This window comes from Cervus elaphus, chromosome 12 (assembly GCF_910594005.1).
Source record: "Cervus elaphus chromosome 12, mCerEla1.1, whole genome shotgun sequence".
Lineage (NCBI taxonomy): Eukaryota > Metazoa > Chordata > Mammalia > Artiodactyla > Cervidae > Cervus > Cervus elaphus.
Genome location: NC_057826.1, coordinates 13323371 through 13341824, shown reverse-complemented (window position 1 = coordinate 13341824; position 18454 = coordinate 13323371). Strand labels below are relative to the sequence as shown.

Genomic DNA, 18454 nt, shown 5'->3' with positions numbered 1-18454 from the left:
ACATGTTGCAAACACCTTCATTTCATCACATAGTTACCATTTCTTTTTTATGGTGAAGACATTTAAGATCTACTCTCTAGCATTTATACTTCAAGTGCATAATATGGTAGTGTTGCCCTTTTATTTTTAACCCCCATCTTAGGGATCTCTTTAGATCTTTATTATTCTCATTTCTTAACGGTGACATCTCTCCTGTGAATTCACACACCTGCTCTCTTCCGATTCCTCCTTCCACATGCCCCAACTCTCTGCCTCAGACCCCCCCTCTTAGTGTGCATGATCTGGATGCTGAAGGCTATGGCTTGGTCCAGAAACTCCAGGCATTTTATGAACAGTCACTTCTGCCAAGGTTTCTTAGTCAAATCTCGTGCCCTTTCTTCTTTCTTATTATCCCCTCCCAAAAAAGACTAATAGTTAATTTTTTAAATAAAACATATTATGAGAATGACTTGCTTTGGCATGATTCCATTCCTCCATGAGTACTAATATCCCAGGCCTTGAGAAATGAATGTCAGAAATGTGCATTTAAAATATGTCTATAGTTTAATGAAATTTGTTGAAAAAATGCCTCCATGACATTTATGGCACATGGTGTGTCTATGTATTTAATATATCATTGATCTTTAAAATTCAGTTGCTTGACCCATATTTTGCCTCTGATTACTTTTCTAAATCTCTAGTAATCTCCAAAAACATTTAGAGATTTCCATATTTTAGAGATTTTTCTCCTTTATTAATCCCCTATATCCCTGAATTTTACTCTGGGGAAAGGATCTCCAAATATCTCCAGCAATAATAAAAGCAATGGAAGAGCAGATAGCCAGCACAGTTGGCTACTGGTTGGAAATCTTTTCTTTTAATAGGTTTATCAGGGCTTATGCTTCCCTTGAAGTAATGAGTTCTTAAGAGCCTTGTTTGACTTCTGTAAGAACATAGCGAGAGGTTGTGCTATTTATTGGGACTTTGTGTACCTTCTTTAATCCATTCAGTGCTTGGCTAGGCCTCTGTGATCAAACATGAGGGACTTTCTAGGAAAAGTTGGTGCTGGAGGGAAGGGGTGTGGTCGTCACTGGGTGAAGGCCAGGATCATATGGAGATGTTTCAAGCTGTTTAACTCTTGAAAGCAGACACCCATGTGGTATGTTCAGTTTTTGTAGAAAAGACTACTGTATCTAGGGTGGACAATGTTGGATGGTAAACTCCGGATGCGAGATTACAACTGACTTTTTTCCCTTCTGAATTTTCCAAAGTTTCTACAGTGATCATGTATTACTTACTATTGCAAGCGATTTAGAAGAAAGAAAGAAACCTACTTTGCCCACATCTGGAGTCTCTTTCCCAAGGGACCTAATCTCTGGTAGATTTGTCTCAAATTCTACCTATTGCATAGATCAGTGGCTATGTGGCCCGCAGGTTCAGCAAACAAAAGACTGTCCTTGAACTGGATGGCCCCTGACACCCTGCCCTGTCTCAGGGCTCATTGCGTGCTCCTGAGCACATGTGGATGCCCCCGCCACTCCTTCTGCTCAGGCATTAAGAGGCGATGGCCTTCCATGTGGGATTCTAACTTTGTCTTCTTTCTTTTCTCCTTCCCCTCCCCCGTCCCCCTCCTCTCCTCCCCTCTCCTCCTCCTTCAAGGCCTCTCCCACCTCATGATGAGTGAACAAGGTAGGTGCTCTGGGCTCACGGTGCTGCAGCTGCCTGGATTGCTTGCCTTCGTGCCTCTGGCTGGTCGCTGAGAGCCCGCTTCATCCCTGGCAGGCAGTTTGCTGCCTGTCCCTCCTGCCAGGGGCCAGGCTGGGAGCCGGGCCATCCTGCGGTGGGGCGGAGTGGGGGGCACCTTTCCCATCGCATCGTGGTTCCCCCTGCCCTGCCCCCCATCACCCCCTTGGCTTCTCCATTCCACTCCACCATTTGTCATCCTGGGCGCTGGCCCTGCTGGGCTGCCTCCCAGAGAGAAGCATGAAACAAGCCGTGACGGTGTCGATAATGGGGGTGAATGAAGCTAATTTCAGAGCACCAGAGCGGTTAACTTCTTCCCTAAGCCTCACGCTGGGGCCCCAGGTTGGGGGAGACACGCTGGGCTTCTCTGAATTTCACTCTGAGTCAAGGTTTGATTTTTGTCTTCCCCTCCATCCCCCTGCCCATTGTAATGACTTTCAGCCCCTGCCATCCCCCGCCCCACCTCCAGTGGTCAAAGGAAGCCCTTGGGGGTTTGACTGTTTTCAGTTTTGTATAAAAGCAAAAACCACTGAAAGAACATGCTAATGTCCTGATGGCAGGGTTCTAACTCATTATACACCCTGAAGAAAACTGCATATAAAGATCTGTAAATTCCGCATCTGCAACCTAAAATATTCAATTATGCAGGGAATGAACTGTGCAGGAAATTCAGCTCAGCTAAGCACAGGGTGGGTTGTGAATGAAGCCTTTTCCTCCTAAATAAAAATGTTCCATATTATCAGCCTAAATCAGGATTCAAGAACTGAGCCTACTTCAAATTGTCTTTTTCGTCACTATTCAATTGCTGCTATTGTGCTTCTCCTGCGTTTTGGGGTGATTGCAAGATTGGTCTACCTGGCCTGGCCCTGACACCGAAAGGCTGTACTTTAATTTCTCTTGTCTGTTTCTTTTCAAAATACACACGGGACTCAGAGCCTTTGTTCAAGGACCAGAGAGAAGGGAAGGAGGTGTATTTCCATGTTCTGCTGTTTTTCTTGATCTTTTGAGGGGGGTGGGGCAGCACTGAAGGGCAAATGCCCCCTCCCCGACACCCCCATTTTCTTACACAGGATTCATCAGACAGTGTGGCCATAAAGAGGAGTACATGATCAGATCAAGGAACCACCCAGGTCTGAGAGAAGTTTTGTCCAGGTAGCTGTGGAGGTGGGCAATTGAGGGCATTTCTGACTTGATAAGGCAGGACAGGAGGAGGCACACTTTCCCAATAAAACTGTATCCTCTAGACCTGAGCCACGACCCGTGACGTGGACACTGGACATTAGAGTGAAGACAAGATCTTGTATAGAGCAGATGTCAGGGAACAGAGCTAGAGGGGTCAGGTGAATTCTCCAGCATTAGATGGAGCCCTGCAAGAGGCTGGGGTGAAGCCTCTCCATTCTCGTAGGTGAGTGAGGGAAGCTGTCTCCCCACAGCAGGTTACCATGAGGTGAGTATGAGCAAGGAGCGCTCTTTCTGTCGACCTAGTATATCCGGATACTTTCAGAGAGTTACGCATATCTCTACAGAGTGCGATGACCCAAGCTTTGTGAATGCTAGAATTCGGTGGCCCACTTTGATAACAAGTTGCACCTGAAAAAGCAGGTCCTCAGAGTCCTGATGAGAAGATGCTTCTACATTTTCTCATCTCATCCTCCCACCCGCCCTTTAAGAGTTCTAACTTTTCTAGTGGCTTGGAGGTCTGAGGGTATTCATACGATGGATGTCATAGCATAGAGTCTAGGTCGATGAGATAGGCTGGTGGTGACCTCTTTAATCTTGATTTATTTCAACCCACTGATGCAGCACAGGCATTTTGGAGGGCTAAATTCCAACCCTGGTGTGAAAAGTATCTGGAGAACCTCTATTGTGTACCTTCCCCACTTTTCCACCTACTATTCAACTTCTTGCCCAGCACTGAAGCATATAGGAGTAGAGAATTCAGACACACCCATGGACGTGTGCTCTGGGGGCAGGGATAAGTCAGGAAACTTCTAGAAAAAGAGTCTTTAGGCAATGACATAATGACAAACACGGGTATTGTAAATCCCTCTTTAGAGAGGTTTTCAAGAAAGGATGCGGAATTCTTCCGGGTGGTCAGTGTCACTAAGATTTTAAGGTGCAAGTTTTCAGTTTAATTTTTTAAAGAAGGTCCTTTGACCCCATCCCTTCCCCTCTCATTCTTTTCCATTTCCCACCCCTTGTCTGTTCTTGCCCTTGTGATGATTACATAAAAAGCCAGCACTCCCTTCCTTTTCCTTATTCCTTCAACGTGGAAGAAAAAGATTTCTGTCTGGTTCTCGCTGAATCTCCGGAATTTGTTTTTGATCCCTGTAGATATATGTGGAAATAATGTTGTGTGTGTACCACCTGAACATGTGCTTTACACTCTGGATCCTCATGATGCATATTAACGTTGAGAAAATACAGGAGAACTTCGCTTCTCTGAAACTATGCCTAAGCAATTTTACTTTGGTTAAGTGCGTACGATTTCACACACATGAGGCTATGCAGTGCTTTTGCATGCAGACTTGGTCATGCTCCTGAGGATGGGACTGAGAGGAGGCTAATGGGAAAAAGCTTAAACACGTGTTGGTCACACTGTTTAAGCTTCACCTTGTGCATTTGTCTTGTGCTGCCTTCTCAAGGTTGTACTGCTGGGGCCATTGCTGTGGTGGGTTTTGTTGTATGTGTTACATTTCTTTGTGTGTCTGATGTTTTACTCTCCCTGCTCTCTCTTTCTCTCTTGCCGCCTCCGTGGTGGACACCATGCTTCCTCTACTTAATTGGACCTTCATTTCTCTAGGTAGAAGTAAAGGTAGAGATCATTTTGTTTTTATCATTGTAACTATCAATTTGCCTTCTGAAATATTCATACATCCACGGGAAATTGTTGATTCTGATGAATACAGTCCAGATTATAATGGTGTTTTTAACAACAACTACAAAAAAAAAAAAATCCAGGGCTCTCCTTTTCCTTCAAAGTATTTCATGATTGATGGTTGGGGATTGCTCTGAGCTGGCCTGCCTTCCTCTAAATCCAGAATGAGCCATCCCATTATGGTGTGCTGTTTCTATCTGCTTCTGCTTGTGTACTGTGGGGAAGATATATTTTCTTAACTCAGAGTATTCTAAGATCCCGCCAGTAAATGTATTGAGGGCACAGGGAAGATGCGAAATGACCTGCCAATGTTTCCATGACCTGGGAATAACTGAATTCAGGGTGATAGATGAGAATGGGGAGAGAATTGGTGAATGACTGGAGAGCGTGTAAAATTTGAAATTTGGGGAATATCTGTGGCTCTTTTATCTCCTGTATTTTGGGGGGAATAAAAGTTTTCTGACTGGGTGTGATGAGCTAAGAATGGTGGGACTAGGGGTGTGGAAGAACACAGGAATCCATTGACAGTGGATCCAGTGATAATCCATGACGTCATGAGGAGAAAGTGGAGAGACAGCACTGGATTTTTACTTAGCAAGTCCACTTTTTGTGGGGTGAGCTGGGAAAGGGAAGGGTGCTGAGTCGGTGTACTTGCTCCGATGCTCTGACATGCCTTTCACTGCTTCACACCTTTGGGTACCACAGTTCACTCGTCCATTCCTAATCAAAGCTGTCAGAGACCTGAGTCCAGAGAACCCAGCTCACCAGCTCAAATTGGATTAGCTGCTCAGAACTGAAGGGAGAGGCTAATTGATAAATTATAAATATGTATTTGCATTCAGTTCTCCTCTTTCCCTTCTTGACTCTCTAGCCCCTATCTCTCTGCAGGCATGCGCCGCTGCTTCCTGTAGAGATTGGCAAATAACAGAAGTAGGGAATGTGAGTTCCAGCGTGAGGATGTTGCAGAAAGATGGGGCTGACAAGATACTGAAAATGTTAATTTGATGACTCGTCTGTGAACTGGCCATCTCTCATTTGAATTTCATGCCTCTCTGGATTTTTTTAAAAGTTATGTACGGTTACCTTGGAAGCAGTTCAGTCCTTTTGTTTTGGGGTTGGTTGATTGCCTATTTCTTTTCTGCTAATCACAGGTGGATTTAGTCTCAGAAATCTGCTCTGGGGAACCTTACCCTCTTTTGAGCTTAAGGAGGTGGAAAAGGGGGACAAGGAAGAGGAATAACGAGTGAAAGGGTATATCTAGCCACCCCCTCCGCTCCTCTACTCACTATGCTCAGCCAGAGGCTTCTAGTGATCTCTGCACAGGCAAAGTGACCTCTCTGTGCCCGGGACACAACCTTTGTGAAGCTAGCCCTGTGTCACCCGCCCCTCCTCCCACTGGCCTCTAGGAGAGTACATTAGGGTCAGCTGTCTCCCCCAGCCCCTGCACCTCTCTCCTTTTCTTTCCCTAACCACCTAAAACAGGGGTCCCCAACCTCCGGGACCGAATGCCTGATGATCTAAGGCGGAGCTGATGTAATAATAATAGAAATTAAGTGCAAGATAAATGTAATGCACTTGGATTATCCCAAACCATCCCCCCACTCCACCCCCGCGCAGTCTGTGGAAGCATTGTCTTCCATGAAACCTGCCCCTGGTGCCCAGGAGGTTGGGGAATACTGCCCTAAAATATCCCATGAGACAGATGTCTTTAGTGTTTTTAGATTTTGCACATGGATATTGCACATGGATTGAAGGCGGGAGGAGAAGGGGATGACAGAGGATGAGATGGTTGGATGGCATCACCGACTCAATGGACATGAGTTTGAGTAAGCTCCGGGAGTTGGTGATGGACAGGGAGGCCTGGTGTGCTGCAGTCCATGAGGTTGCAAAGAGTCGGACACGACTGAGTGACTGAATTGAACTGATCTTTCTCTGGCCCCTGCTGCTAGCACTGATCATTTCCTGTGTGCCAGCCATTGTGCCACGAGCTTTAGACACCTTGCCACCGTAAATCCTTGCAACTGTCTTATGAGGTAGATGATGGTTATCCTAGCTATATGGGCAAGTAGAACAAGGCTCAGAGAACTAAATAACTTAAGTCAGATGGCTGTAAGTGGCAATGAAACTCAGAATCTGAGTACCTAGCCACTGCTTTATATGGCTTCTTTTTGATCCAAGGATGACCTCCACAGACTTGCCTCTCAACTACCTCCCTGGCACCAACCTGGCTTATGTTCCAACTGGCTACTTTGTGTTCATTCTCCATAACATACGTCCACAGAAATGTTCTGTCACCTCAATATTTCAAGTCAACCTTGGCACCATCTGGCCACAAACCAGATTCCCTAATTTTGTTAATGGTTTCCCCATCTTCCTTATCACCTGGGCTTGAAATCAGCAATTGCTTTTTTTTTTTTTCCTTCTTGAACTTTCCTATTTTCAGCTGATGTTAAGAGAGCTTGTTGAGATTCTTTTTTAGAATGTCTCTTGCATCTCTATTTGACACACTAGTTCGGTTCCCAGTTAGCCCTTATTGGATTGTTGCCCTAACCTAATTAATCTTTGTTCTCCCCCAGTGTGTCCAGTAACTGAGAACTGCTTAAGTTCTGCTGTCCTCCATATGGAGTTCAGGATTAACTCTCTCACTTTCAAAGCCGTCCCTAATATGGCCTTGTTTACCTTTAACCTGCTAATCTTTGATGCAAAATTGTTGCCAGATATAGTGAACCAAGTAATCATACTGGACCTTTCCTTGTCTCTTAGTTTTATTTATTTTTTCCTCTCTTCTATAAGAGCTCCTCCTCTCCTGTTTCTGCTCATTGAAATCACACATAGATTTTATTTCCAGTTGATGTTACGACTGTTCTGTATACTTAGATTTGCTAAGCTCTGTTTAGATATGAGCTCTCCTTCCACATATCTCTCTGATATCTTATACTAAACTTATTTGGAAATTGGGCTCCTCCATTTAACTAGATCGCAAGTATGTTGAAGACAAACATATTCATTTTTTAATGTCCAGATGGGTCCAGCCTAGGAGGTTATACTGTGAACAGACTCAAAATCTCTAATCCCTGTTATCCTGCTGTCAGTCATCTTCCTAAAAGTGAAAATAAAGCAAAATTAAAATTAAATCGGATCATGTAGCTCATCTGCTCAGAAGCTTTTGGTGGATTCTTGTTGTATAATTGTCAACGTGCCTTCCCAGCTTTATTTTCTGCAATAACATAGCCTGCTCTGCACTCCCACCCCCGCCAGGCCCCCGGTCTCCTAAAGTCAACAGCTCACTCTGCCTGAATCCACACTATGGTTTCCAGCCTCAGGCTTTCACTCAAGCTCTGGTCTCTTTCCTGAATGGCCTCGGATCACCCTTCTCTCCCTTCTCTCCCTTTAAAGCTCAAGCTTCCGAGGTCCTCCAGACTTTGTGTTTCTGTTACAAAGTACCTGCCCTGAGTCAGACTTCCTGTGTGTCAGTTATCCCATCCTGAAAGAATTTTGTACCCATACTGCAGACAGCTCAGTACTGTGTCCAGAACTGTGGACAGAGCCATGGCCCTTTCCATTACCCTCTTACCCCACCAAGAGAGCGAAGGGGCCCGGCGGGTCATAGTGATGCCAGGCCTCGGCTCTGTGTGTGCAAAGGACATCAGAATCAATGTGGGAGAGGTCTTTGGACTTTTTCTCAGGAGTTTCTCAGAGAAAAGAATGCCTCAGATTGTGTCATGGTTTTAAAGCTGAGTGATGAAGCAGTGAACGTGTAGTGGAAAGAATTGTGAAGTTAAATCTACAAAACGGAGCAGGATGTTTATGCCAACAGTACTCGCCACATGCAGGAGGCCCCTGGGCTGCACTGGGCTGAAAGCAAATGTGACTTTAACTAGAACTAGCTGATGGAAGTTCTTCAGCAACCTTGGTCACCTTTTTGGACTTGATTTTGACTGCCTTTGTTTAAATGTTTAGAGTGTGTTTTAGCCTCTATCCCTCTTTACTTTTTAGTTTGGGGATTGCCTATCCTGGGTTAGATTGCCAAACACTTTCCCTTGAAACTGAACTTGGAATAGGTGTAGTAGATTCAAATGCTTACAGGGGCTTGACAGGTATTATCAAAGAGCAGATCGTATGGTAAGGAAAGTCCTAGTGTAAGGTGAACAGGAGGGAGTGGTGGGGATTGTGGCAAATTGAAAAGCACAAATCCTGTCAGTCTTTATTCTGCTCCAGCCGATTGCTGCTCTGCAGGAATGCGTGCCCACTGTCACCGGAGCCTCAGGATAAGCGAGAGCAGATTTTATAAAAACGTCAGCTCGTGGCGTCTTTCTCTCTCTCTGTGTATAGATGGGTGTATGCATACACACATACATCCACATGCGCCAAAGGATTTGACCTTTGACTTGGTTTTGACCTTTGACATGAGGGGAAAAGAGAAGTAAAATACCCCTCCAACGTTTTTTCCTGAACGTCAGTTGTGGGAGGTGTCTGGCCAGCGTGCTTGATTAGTTTTCTCTCAGCCCATAGCAGTGGTCAGGGCACCAGGAATAAATCCTGCCCTTAACACTGCTGCCAGGGAGCCTGATCCATTTTGGGGGGAAGTTGGTTTTATAGAGTGGTGTGGGCGTGGGTGGGGAGGGTGTGGAGAAGGCCAAGAATGGCCAAGAAAAGTATGTCACTGACACCTTCAGCAATTGCCAAGAACCAGCACAATTTGTAAATAGTAAGAGTGACTATAGGGTATTTTATTCCTTTTTCCTCTTTATCTACAGAGCTTCTTATCTACTAAACTAGGTGATGTTGACCCTAAGATTTACTTTAATCCATCAGAATTTAGAGACCCCCTTCCAGTTTATTCACATGTATTTTTCCCTGTAGATTTGATCATTGGCTTTTTAATGCTGAACTAATCAAAACTGGCCAGACTGGAAAAAGATAATCAAGCTACGTGAACTTGAACATGATTTCATGTAGATTATATTTTGCTCTTAATAACATTTAAAAAGCTGATTTCAGGAGCTGAGGCCCTTCTTGTTCCTGCTAGGGCTCAAGAGCCCTGCAAGTAAGTTATTGTGTTGATAGCCAACTGTTTATGCAAATTGGTAAATGCAATGCCAGCTACTAATTATGAAAATAAACTCATCTGTGCTCTATAAATATCTAATTATAATAAAATAGGGGCAATATTATACTTCCATCTCTTGCCTCGTCTGTTTCTCATCCACCACTGATTTGTCCTCTTGACAATGAATAACATCACTTTGTTTTTAAAAGAAGCTTGCTTTTCATGTTTTTTTTTTTTTCTTCTTCTTCTAATGTTTTGAAAGTCTTCAGGGGGAAAAATAGATTTATTTTAAATACAAGAAGTAAAATTGCCTGATTTTAGCAACTCTGTGTTTTTGACAGTAATGTCTAAAATGGTACTTTAAAATATGAAGAGGGCTTTTTCCCTCCTTCCATGTTTAGAAATTTTCATTGGACACTGAAGAATTTTTTAAGAGCAGTTGTTACTTGGAGCATTTTTTAAAATGGATAAACGTGAACATATTTATTAATAAACTGTACAATGGATTAATGAAATGCTTCAATTCTACTCCAATTGGCATTACATGTAAAGGAAAATGTTTCTCAGATTTCTAATCAACATTTCTATTTCTTCCTTCTCAATTATCAATTTGGATTTAGTGCTTATGCATAGATTTTGTATCTGTGTATATATCATAAAACACTTTCTCCTCAAAGATGAATGGTTATCTACATTCTTGTATAGAGTTTTGCTTATCAAGGCAAGTTGGTTAATCTTAGATGGCATAGAATTTTCAACTGAAAATCTGTGTGTATACACATACAGACCTATAAGCCTAACTTTGATCATATCTACAGGATGTTTTTTAAAATTTATTATCTTTATGACTCATCTCATTTATAAAGAATTCAAGCATTTCCTTATGTGCTTAGGCTTGTATATGCTGTGGTCTATTTTTCAGGTGTTCAGGGCAGTGTATGTACATCCGGGTGTAAGTACAATTGACCCAAATATTTACTAATAGGTTTATTATACACAGCTTTCATTTGTAGAGTACTAAAAATAATTTATTCCAGTGTTATATGCATCTGAATTTAGCAGATTGTCTACTTTAACATTTGAAAAGCAGTGGTTAGTCAGCATTCCACAAAGATAGAGTGCCAACAATGGGCCAGGTAAATTGCTAGCTATTAAATACATAAGGCTGACCAGGGAAATATGGGCCCTGCCCTCTGATATCTTGCTAATAGACAACAGAGTTAGAAAATGGTTTTCAAGTGTAGCAACCACCTCTCCTTCTAAAGCCTTCAATAAACTCTGTTTTCAGTGTGTTATATATGTAGTCTTAAAAAAGTTTTGTTTATCTTAAAGGGAAACTGTCAGGTAACAACTGAGTTGACTCATCCGCCTTTTAACTTCTCAGAGTGAGAAAAGAGAACTTCCTTTGTATATGAAAAAGTTGGCATTTTTCATTTATTTATTTATCTTTATTGGATGATAGAATACATACTGTAAATAAACACATCAAGTCCATGCTCTTAAGCATACAGCTTAAGTATTTTTGACACACACACATATATATGTACTCATATAAATACTGTCTCGACTGAGATATACGATGTGTACATCATCCCATAAGTTTCTGTCCTACCACTTTATATCACTTATTTTTTTTTAAATTTTAATGATATAGTTTATTTAACCCAACATGTACCAAACATTATCACTTCAACATGTGCTCTGACTCTGCAACCCTGTGGACTGTAGTCCACCAGGCGCCTCTTTCCATGGAGTTTTTCAGGTGTATATCACTTATTTTTAATGAATAAATTTTATTCTCCTTACTCCCTTTAAAACTGTGTATCCATGTAGTAATCAGCAGGCAGTCTTCAGGTTGCTTTAATTTCCATTAACAAGGATTAACCTTGCAAGACAAGGAGGCATTGTGGCTTTCCCTGTGTGTAAATAAAGGCAGAAACGTTGCCCTCTGGTGAGGTGGAGCTTTGCCCTGTTTTTGATGATACGCAGGTTTCCTCTGCACAAAGAGAATATCTAATTGATATCATTGGGGTTTTCCTCTTTTTTTCCTAAGGCATTTAGTGGTGAATAGAACCGCAGAGGTAGAAAAGACCATATGCTTTGTAAAAAGCCAGAGTAATAGCACTTTTTGATGGACGTCTGATTTTTAGAAGTGCCACATCTTTCATTAAAATTTACATATAAAGTAAGGGCAGGCGCGGTGACATGAAAGCTAATGCAACTTGCCCATCCTGACATAATAACAATCACAAGAAACTGGAGATCCCAGATGGCAGCTTGGCCTTTGCCACCCTTTTAATAAGCTACTAACTGATAATTATTTCACTCTTTTGGGCAAGTTAATTTACTGTTGACTCTTAAAGAGATACTGCTCTTTTTTCTTCCCCCCACGCTGCACAGAACAAGTCCTTTTACCTGGAGCTGTGACAAGAGCTTCCGTGCAGGCTGGAAGCTTTCCAGCCAGTCGGACCAATGATGGCAAGCACTGGTGTGGAAAATGTCACTGAGTAAACAATATTTTCTTGGATCCTTTGAATATAGGGCATTTAAAAAATTCATTTGTCTCAGAATCCATTGTGTGCGCCTGTGTATGTGTGCATGTGTAAGCGTGTGACAGCAGCCAATACAGGGAGAGAGATCCGAAATTCGGAGCCCGTTTAAGAGTGAAAGAACAGCTGCCTTTTAAATGGTTGCTAATTCTGACAATTAATGCTGTTTTGTGAGTGTGTGATTTTCTGTGATAGCCGTTAGGAGGGATGATGGTGTGTAATAGCTCATTTCCTCAGCTTTATGGTAATGTGGCATAGCAAAGAACAGAGAACTGAAAGAGGGCCAGGCCCCACAAGCTCGGGAGCCCTTTCAAGTGAAAAGCCTGCAAGACATGCTTTTCGTCTGTCCTTGGACTTCCTTAGGATGGTTTTATATTTTAGCACAGATGCAGATTCCTGAATGAATGATGTGCAAGCGGGCTTGGATGCATCAGGAGCGAGTGTTTGGAAAAGAACCTTGTTTGCAATGAGCTGTCTGACAATCAAAATATTTACTTAAAGATAAGCTAATGACTGTTTCTTGCAAATGCCGGCAGATCCATTATTGAAATGCGAGTCAGTACTTTGGCTTGGTACTATTCAAAAATAAATCTCAATCCTCAAATACTAGTGCTTGTGTGTGTGGGTGTGTTACTCTTCTCCCCAAAGTGAAAGGTGTGTCAAAGGTCGGAAAATCTCTCAGCCCATTTTCTTGAAACATTTGAACTGAATTTAATGTATTACTGTGACCAGTTGCTGCTTGTTGCTAAGAATCAGCGAGTAGCTTAACATATTCATTGAAAACACGCATTCTTGAATTACTGGTGACATCTCTGAGCATGAACTGATAATGTGAGTTTCATAGTCTAATATGTCTATGTTGTTTTTTAGTCACTGAATTTTGCTGGACTCTTTTGCAACCCTGTGGATGACTGTAGCCCACCAGGCTCCTCTGTCCATGGGATTTTTCGGGGAGGAATATTGGAGTGGGTTGCTATTTCCTTCTCCAAGGGAACTTCTCAAACCAGGGATCAAACCTGCATCTCCTGCGTTAGCAGGCAGATTCTTTTCCACTGAGCCACCCAAGAAAGAATATATCTATAGTGACTAGCATTCTATACAGTTGGTTGGAGAACTGTGGAACTCAGTCAATACTAACCATTTGCTTATTGTTTAAGTCTGAAGGAACTAGAGATGTTTTAAAATGTTGTATTTCTTCAAAACTAATCACCTGATTTCAAAATAGCCCCAAGGAAAACCCAAGTGTGTGTGAATTGGGGGAAATTTTGTTCTTTCAAAATCTTGATATTATATAGTGTGTTTGTCCAGATTGCCATTTGCCAGAAGAATTTTGAGAAATGCCAATGGTGTTTCAAGAAAAAAAAAAAAGGTATGGGAAAAATAAATTCTCAAAACACAGGTTTAAAACAAAGTTAAGCAGGTTTTTTACTTTAGGACTTCTCAGAGTCTTTGTTATGACAATTCAAAATTTGAATCTCTATGAAAGGAAATGTATTTTTCAAAGTTACCCAAATTTATTAGACATGAAATTCTTTTTTGTGATTTACATTTTGGATGAGGATAGCTAGAATTAAAGCAAATTTTCAGCTGAAAAACTTTGGGAAAATCCCTTCTGTGTCGAAAATTAAAAACTGTAATGTGTCTAAATTTTGAAAGAGGATTTTGGATTTCCTTCACCCCAAATTCCTTTTAAACTACACTTTCTATTTGGGTTTGGAATAGTTTTTTGGATGGGTTAGCTTCAATAGAAAAAATATTGTTTCCTGGTAAAATGCATAACACAGATGTTAAAACAACTGCAGTTTTAAAAACAGTAGTCTTGTTAAAGAACTCCCAGTTTGTATTACCTAAGTACTCAAATGGATATCCATATAGTGTGTGTAAACAATGCTTCTGATAATGGCTTGCTTCACTCTGGGAAGAGCTGATCTCAGCAGAAGATGGGAAAATTTCTAGGAACTTAAAGTCTTATTTGCTTTGAAATTTGGAGCAGGTTAACAGTCACTGTGGTTATTTCTCTACTGTATAGCTGAAGTCATTCATCTTATGTCTCTGAGAGTTTGGCTATCAATAGTTTTGTTTTTTTTTCCCCCCAGACAGTGAACATGTAAGTGAAAGAAATTCTTTCTGGTGAGAATTACTTGTATTTTATTTGGAAATCATTGGCTCAGCTGAGGATCTTGTGGCTCACTCACTGCAAGGCTGAGGACTTGGTCCTGTTTACCGTGCTGTCAGTATGAAGTGGCTGCCATCCATCCATCTGTAGTAGACCATTTGCCTGGGGCTGTTAATCTGGCCAGGCGGATGTAGTTTGCTGAGACATTCACACGCTCCTTCATTTCCCCAAGTGACCAATAATGGGCATTTACAGATGCACTGGCCAAAACTGTTAGAAGTGAGATTCCCAATTTTAAACTAATTGATCCATGTGGCAATTAAGACACACCAAATAATCAGGTGTGAATAATGTCAGCACTATGGAGCAGAAAGAGCACCGAGATGACTGTGAGGAAACCTCATTCAGGGTGCTGACGAAGAAAACAAGGTAGATTAAAGCACTGATGTTAGTGCTTGACACTTAAATTATATAAATTCGCTAAGCCTCATACCCTAATAAGTAAAATGGAAACAATAATATTACCTACTTGGGAGGGCATTAAGACAAGATAAAGGAAAGGCTTATGCTAGAGTTTGGATGTAACATAAGTAAGTATTTGTTATCATAAACATTAGTTATCATCATAAATACATCTTGTTAGTGTCACCAAGGGTCTGGGAACTTTGAAAAATTAATCTTTTTGATCTTCTAATCTTTACCTGTAAAATGCCTACTTGGTAGGTTTGTTCTGGTTAGTATTGATATTATGCAAGTAAAAGTGCTGTGCAAATTAAAATGGACTACATTAAGGAATTAGTAGTCCATGAGAATAAATACAAGCTCCACAAAATCAGGAGCAGTATCTGTGGTGTTCAATATAGCATATTCAGGGCTAATAGCAGTGCCTGCCTCAGAGTGGAAATGACGCACTGTTGGTTGAACGGGCACTAGGAATCACTGAGCTGATAATGCTGAGCAGAGTTCAGTGCCAGAAGTTCAGTTCAGTTCAATCCCTCAGTTGTATCTGACTCTTTGCAACCCCATGGATGCCAGGCTTCCCTGTTCATCACCAACTCCTGGAGTTTACCCAAACTCATGTCCATTGAGTCGATGATGCCATCCAACCATCTCATCCTCTGTCATCCCCTTCTCCTTCCACCTTCAATCTTTCCCAGCATCAGGGTCTTTTCCAGTGAGTCAGTTCTTTGCATCAGGTGGCCAAAGTATTGGTGTTTCAGCCTTAGCATCAGTCCTTCCAATGAATATTCAAGACTGATTTCCTTTAGGATGGACTGGTTGGATCGCCTTGCAGTCCAAGGGACTCTCAAGAGTCTTCTCCAACACCACAGTTCAAAAGCATCAATTCTTTGGTGCTCAGCTTTCTTTATAGTCCAACTCTCACATCCATACATGACTACTGGAAAAACCATAGCTTTGACTAGATGGACCTTTGTTGGTAAAGTAATGTCTTTACTTTTTAATATACTGTCTAGGTTGGTCATAGCTTTTCTTCCAAGGAGCAAACGTCTTTTAATTTCATGGCTGAAGTCACCATCTGCAGTGATTTTGGAGCCCAAGAAAATAAAGTCCCTCACTGTTTCCATTGTTTCCCCATCCATTTGCCATGAAGTGATGGGACCGAATGCCATGATCTTAGTTTTCTGAGTGTTGAGCTGTAAGCCCACTTTTTCACTCTCCTCTTTCACTTTCATCAAGGGTCTCTTCAGTTCCTCTTAGCTTTCCACCATAACGGTGGTGTCATCTGCATATCTGAGGTTATTGATATTTCTCCTGGCAATCTTGAGTCCAGCTTGTGCTTCATCCAGCCCAGCATTTCACATGCTGTAGTCTACACATAAGTTAAATAAGCACAGCGACAATATACAGCCTTGATGTACTACTCCTTTCCCAGTTTGGAGCCAGTCCATTGTTCCACGTCCAGTTCTAACTGTTGCTTCTTGTCCTGCATACAGATTTCTCAGGAGGCACGTCAGGTGGTCTGGTATTCCCATCTCTTTCAGAATTTTCCAAAATTTGTGGTGTTCCACACAGTCAAAACTTTTAGCATAGTCAATAAAGCAGAAGTAGATGTTTTTCTGGAACTCTCTTGCTTTTTCAATGATCCAACGGATGTTAGCAATTAGATCTCTGGTTCCTCTGCCTTTTCTAAATCCAGCTTGAACATATGGAAGTTCATGGTTCATGTACTATTGAAGCCTTGCTTGGAGAATTTTGAGCATTACTTTGCTAGTGTGTGAGATGAGTGCAATTGTGTGGTAGTTTGAGCATTCTTTGGCATTGCCTTTCTTTGGGGTTGGAATAAAAACTGACCTTTTCCAGTCTTGTGGCCACTGCTGAGTTTTCCAAATTTGCTGGTATATTGAGTGCAGCAGTTTCACAGCATCATCTTTTAGGATTTGAAAGAGCTCAACTGGAATTCCATCACCTCCACTAGATTTGTTCGTAGTGATGCTTCCTAAGGCCCACTTGACTTTACATTCCAGAATGTCTGGCTCTATGTGAGTGATCACACCATAGTGGTTATCTGGGTCATGAAGATCTTTTTTGTATAGTTCTTCTGTGTATTCTTGCCACATCTTCTTAATATCTTCTGCTTCTGTTAGGTCCATACCATTTCTGTTCTTTATTGTGCTCATCTTTGCATGAAATGTTTCCTTGGTGTCTCTAATTTTCTTGAAGATATTTCTAGTCTTTCTCAGTCTATTGTTTTTCTCTATTTCTTTGCATTGATTCCTGAGGAAGGCTTTTTTTATCTTGCCTTGCTATTCTTTGGAACTCTGCATTCAAATGGGTATACCTTTCCTTTTCTCTTTTGCCTTTAGCTTCTCTTCTTTTTTCAGCTATTTGTAAGGCCTCCTCAGACAACCATTTTACCTTTTTGCATTTCTTTTTCTTGGGGATGGTCTTGATCACAGCCTCCCTCACGAACCTCCTTCCATAGTTCTTCAGGCACTCTATCAGATCTAATCCCTTGACGCCTTTTGGTTCAGTACCACGGACAGCTCCAATCCTACCCTTGATACTATTTTACTTTCAGTAGGAGGTCCTTGGGCACCTCCATTGCAAGGTGGAACCATTGCCTCTTCCTTCAGAACTTCCTATATTAGAAAAAAAAAAAAAAAAAGTAATCCTGTTAAAGCCTGATTGTTCTTTAAATCTTCAGTAGATGTGCTTGCTCTTTTCTTTGCATATAGGGATTTCCTTATGTTAGTTGATAAAGCTGTCTGAATGATAAAGAAAACAAAAACATTTAGCGGTCAGATACTTAAAAAAAAAAAAGCTGATTTACTTGCCTAAATTTTAGAAGCATATAATTTCAGAGTTGAAAGGGAACTTAAATCTCCTATAGTCCTTCCTACTGTAATTTTGTGAATGACAAAACATGCTGAGAAGGCATAGGTGCTATGTGTGTTGCTATACTGATAGTTCATAGTACTGTTGGGATTGGCCAGAACTTCTGACTCCTAGAGCTGTTTTCTTTCCCCTCCCATGAAGTTGATTCTAAGATGCCACCAAGTTGTCCTAGTCATCTTCATGCATGAGGGGCATTTGTTACAGATCCTGCATTGGCTGCTGAGATTATTATCAATAATGCTATGCAAGGAAGATCCTGGAGATACCAGAGTACACCCATACTAAGCAAGGTTGTCTCTTAAATTACTTGACTGCCCTAAGAACTGATGCAACCCTAGTCTTTGAAGTTGTCAGTAAATCACTGTCTTTCAGGATTCTGTAATGCTTTATACCACTTATGGACTTGCCCTGTCAACTGCTTCGTCTTGGCTGAAGTCAGATGGTGACACCAGTTGACTTAAAAAAGCTTTTATACTCATTTTTTTTTCTTTTTACTGTTCCCATGTTGACAGTTTATAACAGAGTATATGCCTGTGAGGAAATCCACTTGGGACTAATTTTCAAACTGTTACTTAATAATTTTCCACTTCCTTTCTTCCTTTAAGAATAGTTTAGTAATTTTAGTTACAATTTTTTTTAAACTAAAAAGGAAAAAAAATTTTTTTCTCAAGTAAGAATGTATTTGTCTTTGTTGATATCATGTCTTTGTTTTCTTTTAAAAATGAATTTCTCCTTCGGTGTTAGCCATGTATCTGATGGGTTGTTTAGGACCCTTCCATGAG

General features: G+C 41.4%; 1 protein-coding gene across 12 annotated transcripts in view; it reads left to right on the top strand.

The window, feature by feature from the left end:
• Positions 1 to 18454, top strand: part of NRXN3 (neurexin 3) — a 1774776-nt gene that overhangs the window by 129016 nt on the left and 1627306 nt on the right. For 8 of the 12 annotated variants that reach the window (XM_043920645.1, XM_043920651.1, XM_043920649.1 and 5 more), the window contains exons 4-5: positions 1639 to 1668; positions 4526 to 4537. In XM_043920645.1, coding sequence (XP_043776580.1) covers positions 1639 to 1668; positions 4526 to 4537 — 42 coding nt within the window. The remainder of the gene's footprint in view (positions 1 to 1638; positions 1669 to 4525; positions 4538 to 18454) is intronic. The other 4 variants (XM_043920656.1, XM_043920646.1, XM_043920650.1 and 1 more) reach the window with 1 other exon arrangement.